This window comes from Cariama cristata, unplaced genomic scaffold, assembly GCF_000690535.1.
Source record: "Cariama cristata isolate BGI_N322 unplaced genomic scaffold, ASM69053v1 scaffold14145, whole genome shotgun sequence".
In the NCBI taxonomy this organism is placed as follows: Eukaryota; Metazoa; Chordata; class Aves; order Cariamiformes; family Cariamidae; genus Cariama; species Cariama cristata.
In genome coordinates this window covers 1,159-22,468 of record NW_009619307.1, presented here as the reverse complement: position 1 = coordinate 22,468, position 21,310 = coordinate 1,159, and the positions used below count along the sequence as shown (strand labels likewise).

The 21,310-nt window shown below is 37.5% G+C and overlaps 1 protein-coding gene across 1 annotated transcript in view; it reads right to left on the bottom strand.

Moving 5' to 3' along the window:
* The window catches only part of LOC104156511 (serine/threonine-protein phosphatase CPPED1-like), a gene marked incomplete at its 3' end in the record, with an annotated part of 29,179 nt that extends 8,571 nt beyond the window's left edge, over positions 1-20,608 (bottom strand). The window contains 3 exon segments of the mRNA XM_009701206.1: positions 12,139-12,357; positions 20,547-20,569; positions 20,571-20,608. Coding sequence (XP_009699508.1) covers positions 12,139-12,357; positions 20,547-20,569; positions 20,571-20,608 — 280 coding nt within the window.
* Positions 20,609-21,310: the final 702 nt, after the last annotated feature.

Genomic DNA, 21,310 nt, shown 5'->3' with positions numbered 1-21,310 from the left:
TTGAACACGCGTGGAGAATCTCTCAGGCTTCCCTACTCTTGGCCTGATTAAAGCAAATTAAATTTCACACTGAACAGTTTGGAGGCTTTGAATGCTCCATTAGGTTTTACTGGAATCAGATAATTACTATAAAATATTTATTTATGCAACCATAGTGACATTTCCTGAAATAGGTATTATTAGATGTTTGACAAATAATGTGCTCCTTACTCAAATTAATTATTAACTTACCCAAATACATTATTAATTAACATTAGCATAAGAATTTTGAGAAGAATCCTTTTGGTTTGGGCTCCATCCTACTAAGCATATCAAATTTTTGATAGGTTACAACAGCAAAAGAAATGGATGTAGTGAGTTTATTTACATTAAGCTACCTTATTGTCAGGAAATTAGGTCAAACTTAAACACTGCTTGTGTTATTTCAGGTGATAGTACAAAAAAAGCCCTATTGATCAGTTAGTGATATATTTATTAAAAAACTATCTTGTATTCAACAAGTAAAATTTTTACCTATAGCCTGATTCAGTATAAACATTTCAAAGCCACTGCTTCTACCTCACACTTAAAAAGCCTTTTCTACTTCGTGCTCTATTATAAATCTCCACTGACAAAGATTCGGGAATTGGGACTTAACCGACAATTTTGCTGAAACCGCATGTAACAGTAGAATACAGCTGCCTCCTCCCCAGCTGTGCCAGGCTGATGGGAGTTTAAAAAACTACACAAACTTGCTCTTGTTAGTAAACCAAGCAGCCAGTTCAAATGGCAAAAAAAGGCAAATATAGTAAAAGTGACACGCTTACCGTCATTTTTAAAGCTGGAACCATATTTTAAGACACCATTTTTTAATCTGCTCATATGCTTGTTATACAGACAAATCAAACATCAGCATTCATGCTCTTGCCTTCTAGATGAGAAAAGGAATTTTTTTAAGACCTGTTTTTAGTTAAAATTAAAGCTTTACAAAATATCGCCTTATATACATGCTTCCCTTAAGGACTAGCAGAGCAGCTTCATTTTATCTAGCAAGTTTTTTTTTAAATTAGTGTTCTTTTGTTTTAGCAAAATAGGTTATCTAATGGTAGTTTATAAGCAATAATAAAAGGAGTTCACAGCCAGATTTACTGTGGTAAAATGACTTTTTGAGAAAGATATTAAGCATTATGAGGCATTTTTTTCCTTTGTAGAATGTCTTACTAATTTGCTGTATATAACATTAAGAACTTGAATGGGACCTGACATTTCTCTGTAATTTATTCAGTTCACAAATGTATAAATGGCAGCTTGTGCATTTGCATGCAGATTTCAGCATTAAATTCATATCACATCTTGTGTGCAAAGCCCACCGGCAGCAAATCTCCAGATCTCCCTACTCAGTTATTGAAATGTGAACAAGCTAGTTCATATCTGATGTAACAAAGTACAAGTACAGCAGTCTGCCTCCTAGAAAGGACATCAGGCTGAATCCACTGCAAAACAATTGCAAATTTACAAGTTTGTACATTAAATGTCTGCGAAATATTTCCTAAGAAGGAAGAACATACACATGCAAATGACTGTGGACTTTATCAAATATAGTAAGAGTTGTGAAACTCACTATTATCTCAACATTTCCTTTTTTGGAGGATCCAAAACCAAAAGACAGGTAGGACTTCCTGAGAGTTACCAACTTCAGCTCTTATGGAAACCAAGTATTCACTGGCCTTTCCTGGTCAAGCCCAAGACGCTTTTTTAAGTAAGAGAATTTAGAACATTCACAATAGGTTTAAAACAATAACACATTGACTAGGAACATTTGCCATTGTATGTGCTTTCCCCTTCATTTAAAAAACTGAACAAGTTAAAGAGTTTTGTTAAGAGTTACCCTGTAAGGCAGGTGTTTGTAATTATATGCTGCAGCCTATGCTTTAACATTCAGTATCTATAAAAATCACAATTTTAGGGGAAGTCTATTAATGCACTCAATATTTAGCAGAAACAAGAGACAGAAATATTCTGGACTGCAGCAGTTGCACATCAAATCTGGGCATGGGAAAGAGGCTCGAGATAATCCAGTTAGTAATTCTCTCAAGAGAGGGGACGCCTTCAAATGTTACAGTGATTATAAACAGAAATGAAGCCATACCACTGTCTGGACACCAGAACCATCAGCTCTGATGTTCCTCAGCTCTGAAGCTGTCTATTCTGAACGTAAATAACTTCACTCTCTACAGTGTATGTGTCAGAGCTTATAAGAGGTACTGATTGTATAAAAGCCAGTATGCCCAGCTCATCTCATATCCTCATCATCAAATTGTCAAGCAGAAGTCAAATGGAGAAGCGCTGATTTGAAAATCATGTCCCTTAATTGTTGCATAAATATGAACTCAGAATCCCAGTATTTGGCACCTGCTTTTAAAAATATTGGTGTACAACATCACCTGTATTGTTATATGTAAAAACATTGTTTGCATGGAAGACACAGGACAGAGTACGTAATTTTGAGGAGACATGTAGCCAGCAATTTTGCTTTGCACATAAGCACATAGTGCTGCCCAAAATTGTAGTTAGCTGGATTGAGCTGATACACCTTATTGCGGCTTTATGGAGCAGTTAAGAGTGTTAGCGAAATGTGCAGAATTTGTGGGGGAAAAACATGCACCAGAGATGCATACAGATGCAGAGCACTGTGTGCAGTCACGGGGAGCTGGCTGGCAGATGAGAAGGTCCCAGAAGAGTGAGGGCCCCTGGAAGCAGGAGGCAGACAGCAGGACAGGCACCCATCCCAGCTGGGCAGGCAGGGGCCCAGAGAGGGAGAGCAGGCAAAGGGAGAGAGAAATAGGGAGGAACGCTGAAGCAGGCCGTGCACTTCCATCTCCAGTGATCTCACAGTGATTCTGTGACAGTGACAATTCCTTCCCAAATTCATGATCTTGACTTTTTACAGGATACCAGACTTTCTAGGTAGTTTGTACCTTTTTATCACTGCACATGGCATGGTGCTCAAGGGCACTGCTTTCCCCAGCTGCAGCAGGTGCCCTGCCCTGCTACTTGGCTGCTCTTTCCCCCCCGTTACACTTAAAACAGTCTTTTTCCAGCTCTCAAGGCTGCACTGCCTCAATGACCAATAACAGACCACCAATGAGCCACTTACAGTTTGGGGACCTCTGTTTTCAGCTTGTGTCTCTCTAGCCAAGGCCTTTCGTGTCACCTCTTGTTTAAACTGTTGACAGTAACAACACACGCCTGGCCCAAGCGCCAGTTCACACAGCAAGTTCTTGTAACAAGCTGAGAACAAGCCCAGTAGGCCAGGACCACGGCATTGCAAAGTTGGCCCAAAGCACACTACTGTATGGCCAGTGGCCTGTAGGTAGCAATGGCAATACTCTTCTGCCTGTGCTCCTGGGCAACAACAGCATTCACACCTATGTATGACCATTCTGTAATTTCCCAGGATAATTAACATCCTCTTTAAAAATGTGGCAGGTCCTAAGCAACAGGAAAGTATGAAATGGCTTTCCCAAAGGATTAGGGGTTTGCATGGGTTTAAATTGATATGCGAATAGACTACGGAAAACTGTACATATAGGTACCATCTCTCTGCAGAAGATTGCTGCACATCACGATGCGCTTTCTCCACCAAGATCAACAGACAGCTTTTCCCTCCTATTGAGTCCCTAAAGTTATATTACAAATACAAGATTATGTATTTTCTATGTTGCCTCAGCGTATGGATCTCTGTTGGATCACACAGCAGTTGCTGCTATGCTGCCATTCTTTTTAGCACGTTTAAATTGTACAGACAGATACAGAAAATATATAGCTGCCTCAACTGCAATTTGGACATTCAGACTCTAAAATAATCTCCTATAACTGCAACCTAACCCCATCCAGCTCCATAGGTGTGCCCCTGCTTTCTGTCTGGAAGTTCTTCTGGCACTTTTTGTTGTGCTTACAGCACATACATTAACATTAGATGGCATAGTAAAAACATGCAAAATATGTAACATACACAATCCTGGAACATCTTACAATCCAACTACGGCCCAACAGAGCGAGCAAGAGACACAGACAAAAAGCACTCCAAGAAGCAGTGAGAAAACATTATCAAGTATGACTGCATCTCTGTAAAGCTGAGTGAAACAATTAACCAGATGTTGTAAATTGTTCCATTTACAAAAGAGACATTTATAAAAGCATGTACATTTTATCATGCTTTAAGGTACCAATATTCTGACCAACTCCATGTTGTTACCCTACCATAGAGAACCATCCAGGCTTTGGTTGACATTGGTGGGTTAAACAAAAACTATCCAACTATCCAAAAAGTTGGACAAAATTAAGTTGAGAAGCTGGGTCTACCCAGTAATAGCCTCTGTAGACAAATAATTTTGAACACTGTACAGTTTGTTTTGTTGAAGAGCACAGTTAAATTTTTGATACTGGACTAGTTCATAACATCCCCCTGCACATATTTCCATGCAGTGTCATGGGTGGTAACAAACCCTTCTGTTTTCTCCTGCTGTACCATGCAGACTAAGACAGCTTTGTTTAAACTCAACAGCTTCAGTTTAATTCTCTCCAACTACCTTCTGTTCATTAAGATGTAATGAAAAAAAAAAAAAGCCATTTTTACTGCAGTGTACCATATTCATAATACTTAACAATTTGAAATGTATTTCTGCATATACGTGAATGGAAGAACACATGCAAAAATACATATATTGGCACATGAAAACAAGGACAATGCTTATTCTACCAGGCAGACAACTATTAAGTGTATATGGCAAACCTATCTAATGTTAAGGAATCATTTTTAATAATAGAATACAAGAAGTTAATGAGACCTTGTCTTTAGCCTACATACAAAATTCATGTTGTGATCATATACATTTTACAAAGCTACTGTCCTTCCTACAGACTCCTTGACTACAGCATTGCAACCACAGGAAATAATACCGAGTATCTTGGAAAGGCCACAAGTATTGCCAGTATTCCGGGACAGAAGGAAAAGCCACTGTGAGAATAATGTGTATCAGTTAGATATAAGGCATTAAATGAAGTTTGTTCTTTTATTTGCAACAACCCCCTGGAACCAGGCGTACCAATTTCACAGCCACTGCTGAGGTCCAAAACGGCACAAAGCAGCTCTAATTCCAGCAAACAGCAAAAGGGCACCTTGCAGCTTCCCTTCCTTCCTCCCCACAGCCTCTGCCTTACAGGAGCGGGAATGCAGCACAAGTAATTCAAGAGAACTAAGAAAGGTAAGTTTTACAAAAATTACTTAAAGTGTCTGAAATGAGTAAGACCACTTAAATATTTTTATCAGCTATAAAATGAGTAAAAATCTATGCAAAAAAAGTGCCTCACAACACTAGGTCTTGGGAACAAATAAGGAAGCATCAACAGGCACAACTGCTTATCTTGTGATCAAACTAGAAAGCAAGACAGACAATTGCTTCTGAAGCTAATGAGAGAAATGAAAGTATAAGCAGATTAATTAAAAAAGAAGATGTACCATCACAATTAATTCACTAGACATGTCAGAAGAGCAGACAACAGAATTCTTGTATTGGAATTCAGTTTATTTCAAATACAATGGCTTAGTCTCCTGCTATCACTTAGCTGTCTAGATTGATTTGTTCTTTGCAAATGGATATTAAAAAAAAAAGTTGGATCCTTCAGAGAAAAGACCTTTGAAATAGCAGATGCAAGTGATGTAGGCATCCTCCCCCTCCCCACCTCTCAGCAAAACAAAAGAATTCTGAAGTAGAGCACAACACTCATGGCTCTGACCTGTCAGGTGCTGTTCCCACTCACCTCAGCAGAGCTAAAGGTTCCATCACCAGAATTAAATGTTTTAAAAATGTGTTAGAGTAGCAGTTTGAAAGACTTTAATTAAACAATTTAATAATATAAAGCAAAGGTAGAAGGAAAAAAAGAAAAAATTCACTACTAGGACTTAATTGACTGAAAAGGCTGATGTCAGATTACATAGCACTGAATAACCTGGGCAGGAAATGTGTATATTAGAGATTATGCCTTCACTTAACTAAAGAAATTAGTGCAAGTATTCACAGTGTACTTCAAGTGCCATAATACTCAATTCTAGTGATTTTGATTTCTTCTAATTAACGTATACACACAAATGAATCCAAAACTGCAAGCGTAAACATTACTTGCTCAGTGATCCATTATCACACTGCTAACAGATCAAGCTTAATCAAGTTCTATCAGTTTTTTTGATTATACACATTATTAGACAAGTCTCGTTTCATTTAGTCTCTAAACAGCTACGTTTTATTACAGTCAGAGCTAAGTAAAGTTTGCAGGAGACTTGCTGTCTTACTTGTTCTTTCACCCATGTAAGCAGAGCAATTAATGAAAAATAATTAAACATCTGGTCTAAAGCTACATCACATAAAGGACTTTGCTGGCTAGAACTGATGTCTATCAAATTAGCGACAGCAGTAGTATCATTAAAAAAAATGCAGTTAAACAATTTCCTCCAAAGGAATTCAGCCACATAAAAATAGCTGCTAGATTCTCAGCTTCACAAGTCAGTGTTTCTCTGTGGCTTCAGCAGAGTGACCTTGGCTGCAAACAGCTGATTTCTCTGCTGTTGTAATGAAAGGTGTTGAAATGTAGAAGCTGTTTCCCGGACACCAACTTGCACTCAAGGTATGGGATCAAGAAGGAAGTACAATGCTTCATGTTAAACTGAAACAGGAACGACAGGCAAGAAAGAAGGCAGGGGAGTTTGCCCTCAGTGTTTGGAGGGAGCTACTCCACGGAACACCAGGTTTGTTGAGCTTGAGAGTCAGGATCAGAGAAGAGGTCAGCCACTTAAGAGTGGGGTTTTGCTACGGACCACACAACAGGGCCAAAGAAGTGGATTAAGTCTTCTACAAGCAACTTGAAAAAGTCTTGCGATCACAGGCCCTGGCTCTTCTGGGAGACTAAGCTCCCTGACATCAGCTGACAGCAATCCAGGAGGGAGTCTGAGACAACCTCTTGACACAGATGGGCCAAGCAGGGCTCACTCTCCTAGTCCTGCTACTCCCAAACATACAAGTGCTAGGGGATGTGTTAATCCCTGACAGCCTTGGCTGTAGCAGCCACCAAAGTGGAGTTCGAGATCCTGAGGGGGGTAAGGGAGGCAGATAGCAGATCTGGGGCCTCGGGACAGCAGACTGGCTTGTTCAGGGAACTGGTATATAGGATCCTAATGGTCCTTCCTGATACGGGGTGGAGGGTGGGAAAAAAAAGAAGTAGACTATTGGGAGAATGACTTGGCTAAATGAGGAACTCATGCCTGAGTAACAACGGAAAAAGGACGTAAAAGGGAGGTGGAAGCAAAGATGGACTTGAAAGGAAGAATACTGAAAATATTTGGAAAAACCAAAACTCACTGAGGGCTAAAACTAGCAAGTGGCATGACAGGCAGCAAAAACTTCTACTACTACCTTAGCAATAAAACAATACAGAAAACACAGGCCCACTGCCACATGCGGCAGTGACAAGTGACAGGTACCGAGGGCTTCTTTTGCCTATCTTCACTGAAATGTTCTCCCAGAGCTAAAGGAGTAGAGGAAATACGAGTAGTGGAACAGGATTCAGCCAAGTCCATGGGACCTGATGGGATGCATCCAAGAGTACTGAGAGAGTTGGCTGATGTCACTGTGAGGCACCCCTCTATTTGTGGGGTTAGGATGTAGTAGTCTGGATGAGTAAAGAACTAGATGGGTGAAAAACTAGCTGGACTGTTGGGCTTAAAGAGTATTGGTTAGTGGAACAATATGGGAAGTTGTCATTAAAAACCACAGAAGGTTCCAACTTGATATGAGAAAAAAAGACTTTTAGAAATAAATTTCCAGAGTTTGAGAGAAATGCAGTGAAACAAACACATTATCCAATCAACAATATTTTGCATTTTGCAGATTATCATTTTTGCCATACTAAATTATGGTACACTAACAATGCACACAAACGTTTTCAGAAGTCTTACATTATTGTGGTGTATCTAGGTGTAAGTATCGAGTTTATAGAAATTATTTTCAGTAACACAGTTGCACTATAATGTATTGCTTAAAATTCTTGATTATGTACCACACTATTAGCGTTACCAGGAATAGATATCCTATTCTTGATTATGTAATCAAGCAAAACTTCTGAAAATAATATTCAGAGAACAAACTACTTTTAATCAGCAGCTAAATACCAAGATACTGATTACTTCGTTGCTCTAATGACATCTGTAATGGATTCCAAGTGCTGTGCCTGATTGCTTCCCAGCTGATCAGGATTCTGTTCATCACTTCTAGCTGCTGGAATTCTAAGATTTCTTGGAGTTCCTTTGCAAAAGGCTTCAACATTGCTTCAGCCAAACAGCTACAGTGCATGCTTTAAAACAGCCATCATATATTTTACACTTAGTACTCCACGATAAAACGTACTAAGAGAAGAGAGGAAGATCTGGGTTTCCCCCTCTCCCCCTTTTTATTGACAGGCATTATAAAGCAGTATAATCCAAAGAATTTGATAGACATTGGCCAATGGATTGTAAAATATAGCTGAACTTCAGTTGATCATAGCTTCCTTCAACAACCATGCTACAATAGTAGCAGTGATACACTTTTATTAATGCTGATGTTTTCAGTTTTAATTTAAAAGGCAATTTAAGACATTAAATAAGATAAATGTACAAGCCAAATTCACAATTGTTAAACAAATCAATGTCTTGTCTCATGTCATTTCTGATTTTTGCCTACTGAAAAAAATGAATTTTTAATCCTTCATTTTATTGAACTAACATAAGGGAATTGACACAGCAATTATTCTTGGAGAGACTTCTCAGTAGAGAAGTACGAAATGACTGCAGTACTGTTCTACTACAGACATGCATTACGTAGGTCTAAACATCCTTGGCTACAACAGTGAAAATACTTCAATTACTCCAAGAAAAGAAATATTACTACTGGTCTTCAATTCTGCAAAGATTTATATGTTCAAATTATCTGAAAACCTATTCTTAGATTTTCTATTTGGTCTTTTTCATTAATATAATATTGCCAAAAGACTTCTTACAATTTCAAATTTTTGTTGTAAGAAATAATGAAGGTGCAGGTAAATTTCAATATTACTCTTATAATTTTGAAATGGAACTCTTTCTAAATTTTTTTTTGAGTTTAATCAGTTGCTGACAGCTTTTTATCTCATTGTGTCTTCACTTTAAGTTAGGATTGTTTAAATGGATTATGTAAAGAACCATGAAATCTCAAGCACAGTATTAGTACTGGAATTAGTGGAGAGAGACTTGTGCCATATGATGTGGAATATAATGGCTCCTGCTTTTTATCTGAGTCATAACTGGTGCAGAAATATACTAGTGGTTCAAACACATACCCGTGTAAGAGAAGAAATTTAAGAATCCATTTTCTCACGAGAAGGAAGTCACCTCAAACCCTAGAGTTTAACACTGAATGCAGTGTCTCATAGAATAACAGCTATTAACAAGCCAAACCAAAGAAATTGTCAATAAATATCTTGATAAGACATTTTAAAAACAGGATGTAAGATCTCTTGCTTTAAAATGTCTTTTCTTTAAGTTTTCTTTAACTCTTTTTGTGTTTTCATGGAGTTTCTATTCCAGAAGCTAAATAAGCAAGAGGAAAAGGTAGGAAAAAAATACTTACAAAAACCTATCATTTCACTTCCAAAATACACATTCATATGGTTTAAACTAAAGTGTTGTTTCAAATTCTTTTAAACACACAGATGTAGGTTTACCTTCTGTGAAGTAGTTTTCCAACTCTGCATTTCTGTCTCCCTTGCTGTATCACGTCTCCCTGCCCTTCTAGACAACTAGTTAAAAAAGTGTTAATTCACAGATATCTGCACTGTAGAGCAATGCACTTTCATCTCTCTAATCAGTTTAGACAGAAAGACAAATGGCTGACTGTAAAATTGTACTTATACGTACAATTTAATTGTTAAGTTGTACTTATATGCTTACCAACTCGCAGCACAGCAAGCCATTTACACAAGTACAAAGGCAGTAATGAAATAAGTAATTATTGCAGTTGAATATTCTAAAATTCTTTTTAATAGTAAATTTCCTTAACTACTTTATATTAACTACATGATAACGCAGGCTTGCAAAGTATTAACATAATTTAAATCAACAAGAAATTATTAGATGAATTAAAATACGGTGGTTCAAGTGAGGGAATCATAGATTCATTTAGGCTAGAAAAGACCCTTAAGATCATTGAGTAATGAACTGCTCCTTCTTGCAAGTTCTTGGAAATTGCACTAGGCAGCTTCAAATATTTATACAAAGCACAGCACATACATCACACAATACAAGTGATCTCAGCAGTACAATCCATTCAGTTTCTTTTACACATTTGTTAGCAAAATGAATATATGGTAATGTTTTGCAAAACCCTGACAGGTTTGTATTTAAAAATATTACTGAAGCCTGAGATATACACTGGTAACAGGGACAATAATAACTACAGAGATTCATTACTAGAAAAAACAAAACAAAACATAAAACCTGCCACACACAAGACTTATTTATTGTATTTAGCCATTCAGTTCCCAATGGAAGTCAGAAGACTGCTGGCTCTCCGTAGTTCGCACTTTCTATCAACAGAAAAGCCTTAAAATAACATTGTTTAAAGTCAATGTAGACAAAAGTACTCAGAACTTTGCATTGTTTTATAAGCTTTTGAGAAATATCCAGGTAAAATGAAATTAACTTAGCTTCCTGGATTATTTAAATTTGTGAGTAAAAGATCTTTTTCAATAGTATGTATAACACCTATTTTCTGAGTTTTCTTCCTCTTACAAGGGGTACTGAAGATAGCATATTTGGAACACTTATACAAATTAAAAGTCCTAATGGAAATACTTACTAAAACTCTGCTATAGGAAGAGATTATTTTATGATTCTGGGTTAAACCTGTACTTCCAAGATTAATGGAGGAACATAAATCAATAAAACAACTGGTTAACAGCAGACTTTACATTATGATCAAGCTACTGAGGTGTTACACAGTGGATTCGATAAAGCTTAAATCTGTTGGTTTTTACACTTTCCCGCTATCACTAGAACTGTGTTCTGGTCAAAAGAAAGTCTGTAGTCTATATATAATGTCAATCACTTTGACTTGCAATTTGACAGCTAAGGTCTTAAAATCCACTTTGCGGGACACAGAAGGAATTAGCTAAAGGTCTCTAACATGGTCAAAACCTTGCTGTGCAAACACAAGCTGCGAAGCACCACCTCAGGTGCAAGCGAAGTGCAAAGCAGAGTGTAGCATAAAGCACACAGGACTCTATTTGCAAGCTCACTTGGTGGATTGTTGTGCTATTAGCTACATAGCTAAGGCTGTCTGCAGCTCTGATTCTTATCAAGGCTAAGAAATGTAAGACACTGTGCTTAGATCTGCTTTTCAGACCACTTGTCAACTGGTAACACCACTTTTTCTTTCACTTCCAAGAAGAGTATTTATCTTCATAAAATAGAAAATATTACCAGTCTGTTTTGAAGTTATAACTGTCAAAACTTTGTACCCACCTTTCTAGATGGTCTTTTCTTCCTCTGATGGTACACAGAAACACACTGATCTCTGAGTCCCACAGCAACAGGACAGAATGCTAAAACTTGAATTTGCTGACATTTAGCATTTTGAGAATTTAAATATTGAAGTAATTGAATTTCTTAAGCATTAGAAATCCAGAGAATTCTCTCAGCTTCACCCACTTCAGGTACTCAAAAAGCCATAGCTATTTCTTGTTCTTATTTGTCTTCTCAAAGCCATTTGTTTAGAAGAAAGAATTTTAACGTGTGTTCTTAGGACTTTTATTTCAAAGAAAATTTCCTCAGGCCCACTGAAAAGAAAGCAACTGACTATCAAAAGTACACTGCTAAAATGAATGATACAGGAAGACAGGTGAAGAAATCAGAATGATGTCTCAAGAATCATTTACAAAGCACACTTTTTCACCCACAGACCAAAACAGTAGCATATCAAATCCTATGAGAGAGTATTGTGAAGTCAAGGAAATTAAATTAGTCTTGTTGCCAATCCGAAATATAAAGAAAATGGAGTTATGATCCTCATTCTACACTTTTAATTGCCTTACCTGGCATTCCATGGATAAGGTCTCCACACAACACAAAGAACTTGGGTTTAGGGTTTAGTTTGTTAATGGCCTGCACTGCTTGCTCTGCTAATTTGATTTCTTCTCCCCATTCATCATCTCCATTGTTAGTGTCTCCAACTGCCCAAGCTTTCATCAGTCCAAACTGAGGATCTGCTCCTTGGATGAAGTAGAAGGGCCCCTTCCATTGGAACTCATCATCTAAGAAGAGAAAAAAAGAAAAAAAAAAGTAGTTAAAAAAAGTAGTTAAGCACCAGAGAAACTTATAGAGAATGACAGTTTCCATGCATCATTAAATTGATTGCTCTTTGCCTAAGTAAGTTGAGGCCACTTTAATGAAAGTACAGAATTCTGTAGTCATTCATATAGGACAACCATAAAGCAGAAGTACAAAATTTTCCTCTAACGGGTCGCTGCAAGAAATGAAAGTATATTAATCTAATTATACAGCATGGTAATTACAGACTGATTAGAGGAAAAGCATGTGAAGAATTCAGCAAATAGTGCTGGGAAGTACCAGACTACAACATAGCACAAGTGTATAACGTTAGATTTCAGTTGATTCTTTTAAGACTCCAATTATTGCTTCTTTAATTAACAAGTTAAAACACGCACAGCACATTTCACATTTTATGGTTCCAGTAGACTAGTCCTTAAATTATTAAGGAGTTAAATGCTTTTTGTTCTTATACTTTTAGAGAGAAGTTGGATGTAGCACATTTTGTGCAGGTAGAACTGAAGCCACTCAACAGCACCAAGGTCAGCAAACACAAAATCTAGCAATATCAGAATTAGCAGCAACAATGAAAATCCTAATTTAGAACTGCCACAATAGCTCCTGAGACCTATGATAAAAAGGTGAGGACTCAGAAACAAATTTCCATTGGTAGAGTCAGTGCAGACGGAGGGTACAACAGAATTTGTACTGCTACAATTTTCTTGTATACTTGTTTCTCTGATACAATAATAACAAGTACCACAAAATAAGCATGATACATAAGACTACAAGCACATTGTGGGGGAAAAAAATAAAAATCTCTCAACACCAGGCAAATAAAGCAACAGTTGGCTACAAATTAAAAACAAAAATAGGTATCCTGTTTCCTAGAATTATGTCTCAAGTTGGAAGTACAAACACCTGTACGCTGTGGTTTCTCCAGCTGTCTAAATGCATTCATTTGCAACCTGAATATTTCAGTTTTGATGGTGTATTTGGCTTAATACATTTAGTGTTATTGTTTTTTTTAAACAGCATTTAAATTGTTAAAAACTCACTGACTACATCAATCTATTGTTGAATCTAAAAAAAAAAAGATACAGCAAATTATTTAAAATTAAAATATAATCCATAAATATACTCCCATATTATGTCAACCTGATCTGAAATATAGTTTGAGGCAAAACTAATCTTCCAATAACAGTACATAAGCGAGTTAGCATGCCCACTGTATGGATTTACTTTTGGTTTTCTTTCAAGTGATCTAGAACTTGAGCTTCTTACTTTGCAAGAAAGAGGGTATGTTTCTTTCAAAGAAGGTTAGAAAACAGAGGTCAGAATTCATCTCTTGCACCACGGATATGGATAGGCTGGGGTGCAGGAAAAGGAATGTGGGCAACTCCAGAAGCTGCGTGTAATTGTCATCTGTTGCTATGGCATCAGATCATTTTGCCAAATGCAAGCTTCTACAGTTTAGTTAAAGTAACATCTAATTTCTAAAAAAAATTATTTATAAGCTCCTAACATTGTCTGTTAATTCATACCAGCATTGCCTTGTTCCAAATAATCATCACATATTTTATAAATAGAAACTTTTATAATTCATTAGCTTTTAAATCTGAAATAAAATTAACTTTTCCAATTACCTAACTTATTCAGAGAAGTGAAATGATCCATCTATCCATGAGTTTGCAATAGAAGCCTTATGGAGTCAGCTGAATGACACAAAGTAATTTAGGTTTGTATTTTATGTCTTGCAATGCAAAATACAATTGCCCTAAAAAACAGCTTACATGCTGCATCAAAGGCACTGTTTGTGGGGAAAAAAAAAAGTAATAAATCAACTTACAGTTTTTGTAAGTGGAAAGCTATAGGAAAAAAAAAGAAACAGTTAAGGAAGCTTGCATCAGAAATCCTTTATGACCTATACAAAATAAAACTGAAAAAAGAGTAAGTCTGAAACAGGAACTTGTTTTGGAGCAGTGGCACAATCCTCAAACTCATTAAGTGGGAAAAAAGCTCAAATATTTCAACAACATGGCAGGATTTTTAACACCTGTCCCTTTTCCAGCAACTTGGTAGACAGTATTGATAATCAATGCTGAGCAAAATCTACTTGTTTTGTATTGATTAATCTAAAGCCAGTAATTTTTACCACAGTAGCCTAAGTAAAATATAGAGACGTTTATTTATTTTTACAGGAACTACATAGAAAAGACAGCTAGTCTTTGTTTTAGAAGACTGTGTTTCCCTTTCCAGAGCCCCAGGGATGGTGTCTGGTGGCCAAAGGCAGCTGGAGCACCTGCAGCAGGCCAGGTAGCTGTCAGGCAGCCTGGCTGGCACAAGCAGCAGGACTGGACCAGGTCCCAGGTAACAAGGAGCTTCATACATAATGCTTGAGCAGAGAGAAGTCTGGCAAGCAGACAATGCACTGTCAGGGAGCGTGCAGAGCTGATGCAAAACAGGTTGCAAAGCCAGACCAGGGGCTATTCTCATATATGCTTCGTGGACTTTTTTTTTCCTGCCTTATATTCATGCCAATATAGTAGCTCTCTAGCTTTTAAGTACCTGAATGTTTCCAAGACTGCACAGATGCTCTGGTTTGAGTGGGTGAGTGATGGTCATGTGAGGCAGAGAGACACTGGTAAGATGAATTTGAAAAGAGAAGTTCAGTACACAGACAGAATCAAGAAGTGGCAGAAGAAAGGAGAAACAGAAGATGCAGGGGTGGAGGTGAAAAAGAGTGGGGAGAAGAGGAAAGACATAGGAGGTGAAAACAGAAAGGAACTGAAAATGATGCAGAGGTATATGCTATATTCTCCTGTAGGAAAGAAAAAGATAAAATGAAGAAAGCGAAGCAGGGACAACAGAAAAGATCCAGGAATCAGGGCTACATAAATAACATTTACTTAAAATGTTAGTTTAATTAACGGGTCTTAGTCAAATAATTCAGTCAACAGCTATTTTTGTGGTATTTGCTAACTTATCAAATAGTTACAAAAAAACCCAGTAAGGTTGAATAAATATTTGCTACTTTTGGCTTGTTATTTGATCGCTCCAACTAGAAACTCTATTTAAAAACAAATAAACCTACTACTTAAACCAAATTCCATTAGCTTATTACTTATGAAGTGGTACTTACTGATTTAGTTTAGTATGTACTGATTTTTGTTTCCCACAAAACAAACAAATATACAGGAACAAAATAATACATGGACACTCAGTTTAAACTTACAACTTAAGTTTTTGTTTATCAGGAATGTGTTTCAATTACTAAAAAGTACTATAAATAAAAGCAGAGTATCATGAAAAGAGTTGCATTTGTACACCACCACTGGTGCAAATTTGCACCTGTACCAACTCTTAAGCCTCTTCTGAATTCAGCTCATCCAGGAAATAACTCTTAATTGCCTTCACTGCTCTGTTGGCAGAGGAGTTCATGCAAGTTTTTCCTTATCTGTGCAAGGCACAACATCACTTCAGCTGAAGTTTAAAATGTTGCAACTAGTGCAATTTGGCTAATTTTGCTTAAAACTCCAGAAGCATGCCTGCATGACTGCTCTTTCAACAGACCAACATGGTAAGAAGGTAGCAATGAGAAACAGAATGTAAAAGCGTCTTCCACTACCATGGATGGATCCAGAAGTCTTTTGCCTAACAATTAAATGATTTATCAATGGACTGTGTTCAGACAACTATTACCAAAACTTCTGTACCCTACTTCTCTCTATTACCAGCTGTTTGTTAGCACCCTCAAGCAGAACAGGCACTGTAGGCTGTGCAAATGAACGTCATCTGCTTATGCAGTAAGTCAGGCACCACAAAAATATTGTTTGAACCATTTTTTTGGACTTTGCACTGAATCACAAGAGTGCTCAGACAAATCATTCTGTTGCTATGCTAGAGGAATGCCAAAGTCTGGCAGAAGGTTAGTAACAAACAGCATTGGGCACAAGTGCTGGGAGGAGGAACAGCTGTTTTTGCAGTGATCATCTAGTCATGATCCAGGTCCTAGATGTTACTCCATAAGGTTTCAATTAAATAGCATATACAGTTGCTATCTTCCCTTCAAATGGCAACCAATGACTTTTATGGTAATGACATCAAAGACATCCTTCTTGCTAGGAGTTCCAATTTTCAGGCCTTTAGATGAGCTACGTAGTTGTATTAGACAAAATGCATACTAGGCAAAACAACAGAAGATTAGGATTCAATTAATAAACATTTTTTTCCTGCCTTCTCCCTCGCATCACAAAATTGAGCAAAGATGAGAACACCTGCAAATTGTCTCTTCATCCCTATGTGCACAGAGGCTGCTTGCAACTTTCTGAATTTACCACAACAGTAAGAAAACACAAGTGCCAGACAAAAGTCAGCAGATTTCTCAGATAACTGATGTAAATACAGTTTCCATTTCTGAAGGACAAATAAGGCCCATGAAGCTGCTCTTACACACTAAGCCACGCAGAACTCCTATTCCAAATCTATTCTGTTCCCAGGCCTCCTTAAGAGCTGCACAGCTGATCGCCACGGAAGAAGTCCAACTTCAGAACATGTTGTTATGCCTCAGTTTCAATAGCTTCCCACTCTTTCTCCGCTCCCATGCATGCCAAAGTACGGAGAGAGGATCAATGCAATGTATTTTTACTAGCATAGGCTGAAAAATGGTGCCAGCTTCTAATTTTATCTAAAGATTAATTCTGTGAAGGGCCAAAGTAGTCAGCAGCAATTCACAAGAGAAAACCTCAGCTATGTATTGTGATCACACACAAAAAGACACTTCAAGGACCTAGGTGGGATTTAAGCCAAACCTCACCATTTCTAGAGGATAATAGCAAGTATCTTGCCGTGCCTTTTTCTTCCCCTTTCGCTTTTCCTCATTTCTCCTCCCTTTTCTTCCCCCCTCTCCAATGATCACAAACACACAGATATAGAGATTGCTCATACAAACTGCAAGTTGGCCTACGACAGCCCTGTGGTACTGGTGGGATTTCCAGTATTTCCCTAGTGAGATTTTTTTAAAAGTACATTGGTTGGTTTCAACAGTACAGTGGTTTTCTTCTTCCTCTACACTCTATGGCATTTCATGGAAAAAAATGTTATGAAAAGTTACTCCTGTCCATCGTCTCTCTATAGACACTATTGTATCAGAGGAGAATTGACGTGGACACACACCTAGTGCTTGCTCAGTATACCATGGGCAGTAATAAATGTGAAAAATGCCCTCATTCTCCTGTTGGGTTTGCCAGGAAAATTAATTTCACTTCTCTGAAAGATCAAAGAATAGCAGAAATAGGTACGTGGATCCCTGTCCTGAGCTGTCTCTGTGTACGAAGTGTCCCTGTGACTCTTTTTCTAGGTAAAACTGGACAAGAAGCACAACCTTGATTTTCTAAAGCAGCTACAGGCATGAAGGAAAATGGAATCTTTTAAGCTAAGGCAGTATTTATACATTGTAAACAATACAAAAGGCAAAAACTTTTTCCTTGCAATTGTTTTGCAGTTTACCTTTAAAGGAATTTGTTTTCATTCCTCTCAGTCCCGGAACAGCTTGAAAAACAATAAAGGACTTGCACTAAATCCTTAACAATTCCTTGTTTAATATTAAAACATTATCAATAATTATGGCTTCAAAACCACCATTGTTACTGTGTGTATGTCCAAATACAAAGGATTTCAATCTAATGAAACACGCGTTCCTTTCAGGTATATTTTCCATGTGTACCTGAGAGACTACCAAAGATATGACTATTGAGGATTCTGCTGAATGACTAAGGCAACCTAATATGGAAGGTGCAATCTTATGCATCAGGGAAAAAAAAATATGTTCAAAACAGGTATCAAAATACATTTTTCACAGAGAAAAATAAAACCCTTTAGAAGAGTAATTATTGTAGAAATATGTACCAGTGAGCCTAAACTACAGAGATAACATCAGTAAAAACACTAACTGACAGAATATGGTTTCTCAAATAAATTAGGCAGTGCTACTATTTTAAAAAGATACACTTTCAAACTTCTCAGAGAACTACCAAGGTAGGAAATGCCCCCTCAGATACAGTTTATTTGCATGGAGGGCTACAGAATGCTAAACTCCAGTCATGCCTTTATCCCCACCCCTAAATTTAACATGTAAACTCATTACAGAAACTTTACAGCCCAAGACTGTAGGTGTGAAGGGGGGTGGCTTGCATAACGACAAGGTGAAGTCACAGAAAGTTGCTCAAAACCCACATAAAACTTTGCCTAATTCATATGAGAGTTGGAGACAGTACTGGGAAAGGAATATGCTAGCTGGGAAGCAGTTCTCATCAGTGCTCAAAAATATTACTGTTGAAGAGCTCTAGAACAGCAATTGTAATGTGCCAAGATCCAATACTCATGTGAAAGCAAGAAAAAATAAGTAATGAACTGCGGTTGTATTTAATTTCAAAGCAAGGTGAATTATATGTAATTACAATGCTTTTAAAAAGTGCAAAAATCCTTGAAGGCAGCATGGAAACTATTCAAATACACTATCCCAGAGGCTCAGACCATATGCACAGCATTTACTAAGAACAGAAAGACCAAACAGAACCCAGACTGACTAAACAACATAAACAGCAGCCATAAGGATGCTAGTAAGAGTGGGACAGCATCCTTCAAAAAGCTAAAACATCCAAATAAAGAAAACAGGGAAGATTTTATACTCTGGAAGGCTAGACACAAAAGTCCAAGAAGTCAAGCTAAAAAAAGTGAAGAACAACTGGAAACAGCATAAATCTGAAAACTAATAAAGCCCCTTTTAGAGGAATTAGGAGCATGTAGCCTGCCAGACACTCACTAAGGCTAACATGTTCCAGACATGCAAGATGCACCCCAAGATAAAGGCAGAGCAGAAAAACAATGTAAATTTTTGTATCCATGTTTATTGTGAAGATCTAAGGTCAGAATTCTTCCTTACAGACAGTGCATCAGATCTGCCTCAAATCAAAATACCAGTAGATGACTCAACAAATAAGACATGAACAATAACAAACCACTCAGATTAGGTGGCATCCACAGAAGAACTCCAAACTAAAAAAACCCCAGCTAACCCCTGGGGAGTTATCTCTTGCTTAAAACTGCCTTTGCACCAGAGGAGCAGGAAGACAGCCAGTTCACACCTACGTTTTAAAGGGTTTCCTGAGCAACCTGGTAACTGCTGACTGCAAAAGTGGCATCTGTACAGGGAATTTAATGGAAACTGTAACAAAGACAATAACTACTGCACTTACTGATTCTTCAGAAAAAGTAATCAACAGCTTTTACATGGACAAGGGAAACCCACCTGACACTGTCTCCAAGAGGTATCTGACAGTTACTCACCAAAGGTTCTCAAGGAAACCAAGCTGTCTTGAAATATTGAAAGCAAGTTCCTCGCATGCATAAAAAACTGGTAAGAAAAAAAGAAATGGACAAGACACACAGATCCCACCTGAAACTGTACTGGGACCTATACTGTTCAACAAATTCAAAACAATCTGTAACAGCAACTGAATAGTGACGAAGTGAAATTTGCTAAACTAAGCCATTTGGCAGTATGAGAATAAGGCCTGGTTGTGAAGAACTGGGGAGAGACTTCATTACGCAGTGACTGTTCAAGAAAGCAGATGAACTTCAATGCAGAAAAGTGCAGGATAGTGCATATGGGAAAAGCACCACCAACTTCATATAAACAACGCTAGCTCCAGCAAGTGCTACAAAGTCACCTCAACATTCAGTAATGGCAGAAAAGCAGAGATAAGAAAGGAATAGAGAACAGAGCAAAATAAAACATATGAGAAGCAACTGAGTAAACTTAAAGAGTTTGCAGAAGATTGGTGAGGGAGGCATGACAGAGGAACATAAAATCACATGTGGAACTGAGAACATGAGCGTGCAGTGTTGTTTACCCACCTCTTCCAGATAAACGTTTTGGAACGATCAGCTAAAACTAGCAAAAGACAGGTACAAAACAGAGATGCTTCTCAATCAGTTAAGCTGATGATACTATCACTTGTTTAGTTACTTGAAAAAAGTGATCTACCTACTTTCACAGAAATTCTTTTCACAGCATGCTACTGGCATACTTGGGACAAAAAAACCTGCCAAACTCAAAACAAAACAAAAAACCCCACAACTTTTTGGGAGAAGTGATGAAGACAAAATTTACCCAAACACAGGGTCCTGTTTCTTCACTAAAATACTAATAAAAGTAGTAGACACCTGAAGCATAATTTCACATGGGTAGAAAAGACAAAGAATTTATTAAAAAAAAGCCAAGGCATACAGAGATCTCTTGCCAATAAAGTAGGGTATTTATGCACTGTTTGCTACTACGCTCCACTGATTACATGGATAATTTAGATCCCTAACCTTGAGCTTCCGATTTGCACATCACATATCAAGACTAGGTTAGAGCAGGTTACAGGTATAACTGCCACATTATGTGAAAGCAGACTGAACAAATTACTGTTGGGGGACAGAGTGTGGAAGAGTGATTTTGCAGAAAGGATAGTAAGAAAAAAAGGAAATTAAGCTTTCAATGGTGACTCTTAAATTTTAAAAGGAAACAGCCTGCCAAGCTATAACAGTGGTAGTAAATGTTTTCCGTAGCTACCAGTTTAACAGAAGGAGTGAAACATAAAGACTGAGTAAAACAACAAAATACAGATAACTGCTTTTCATCTTAAAAATGCAAGAAACTTTGCCTCAGTTTTATCAGCCCTTGGTTCTGTTTTACTTCCAACCACTTACTTATTAAAAGGTTGTGTTGAACTTTAGCCTCTTAAGAAAGAGCTAGGTAAATTATTGTCAAAAACATTGTACACAAAGATGGTAGCTGGACTATGATACCCTAAAAAGTCCTGAACAAGATTAAAAACAACCAGTCGGTAAGAAGTCTTAATTATTAAAGAATACCAAACAAGGACACTT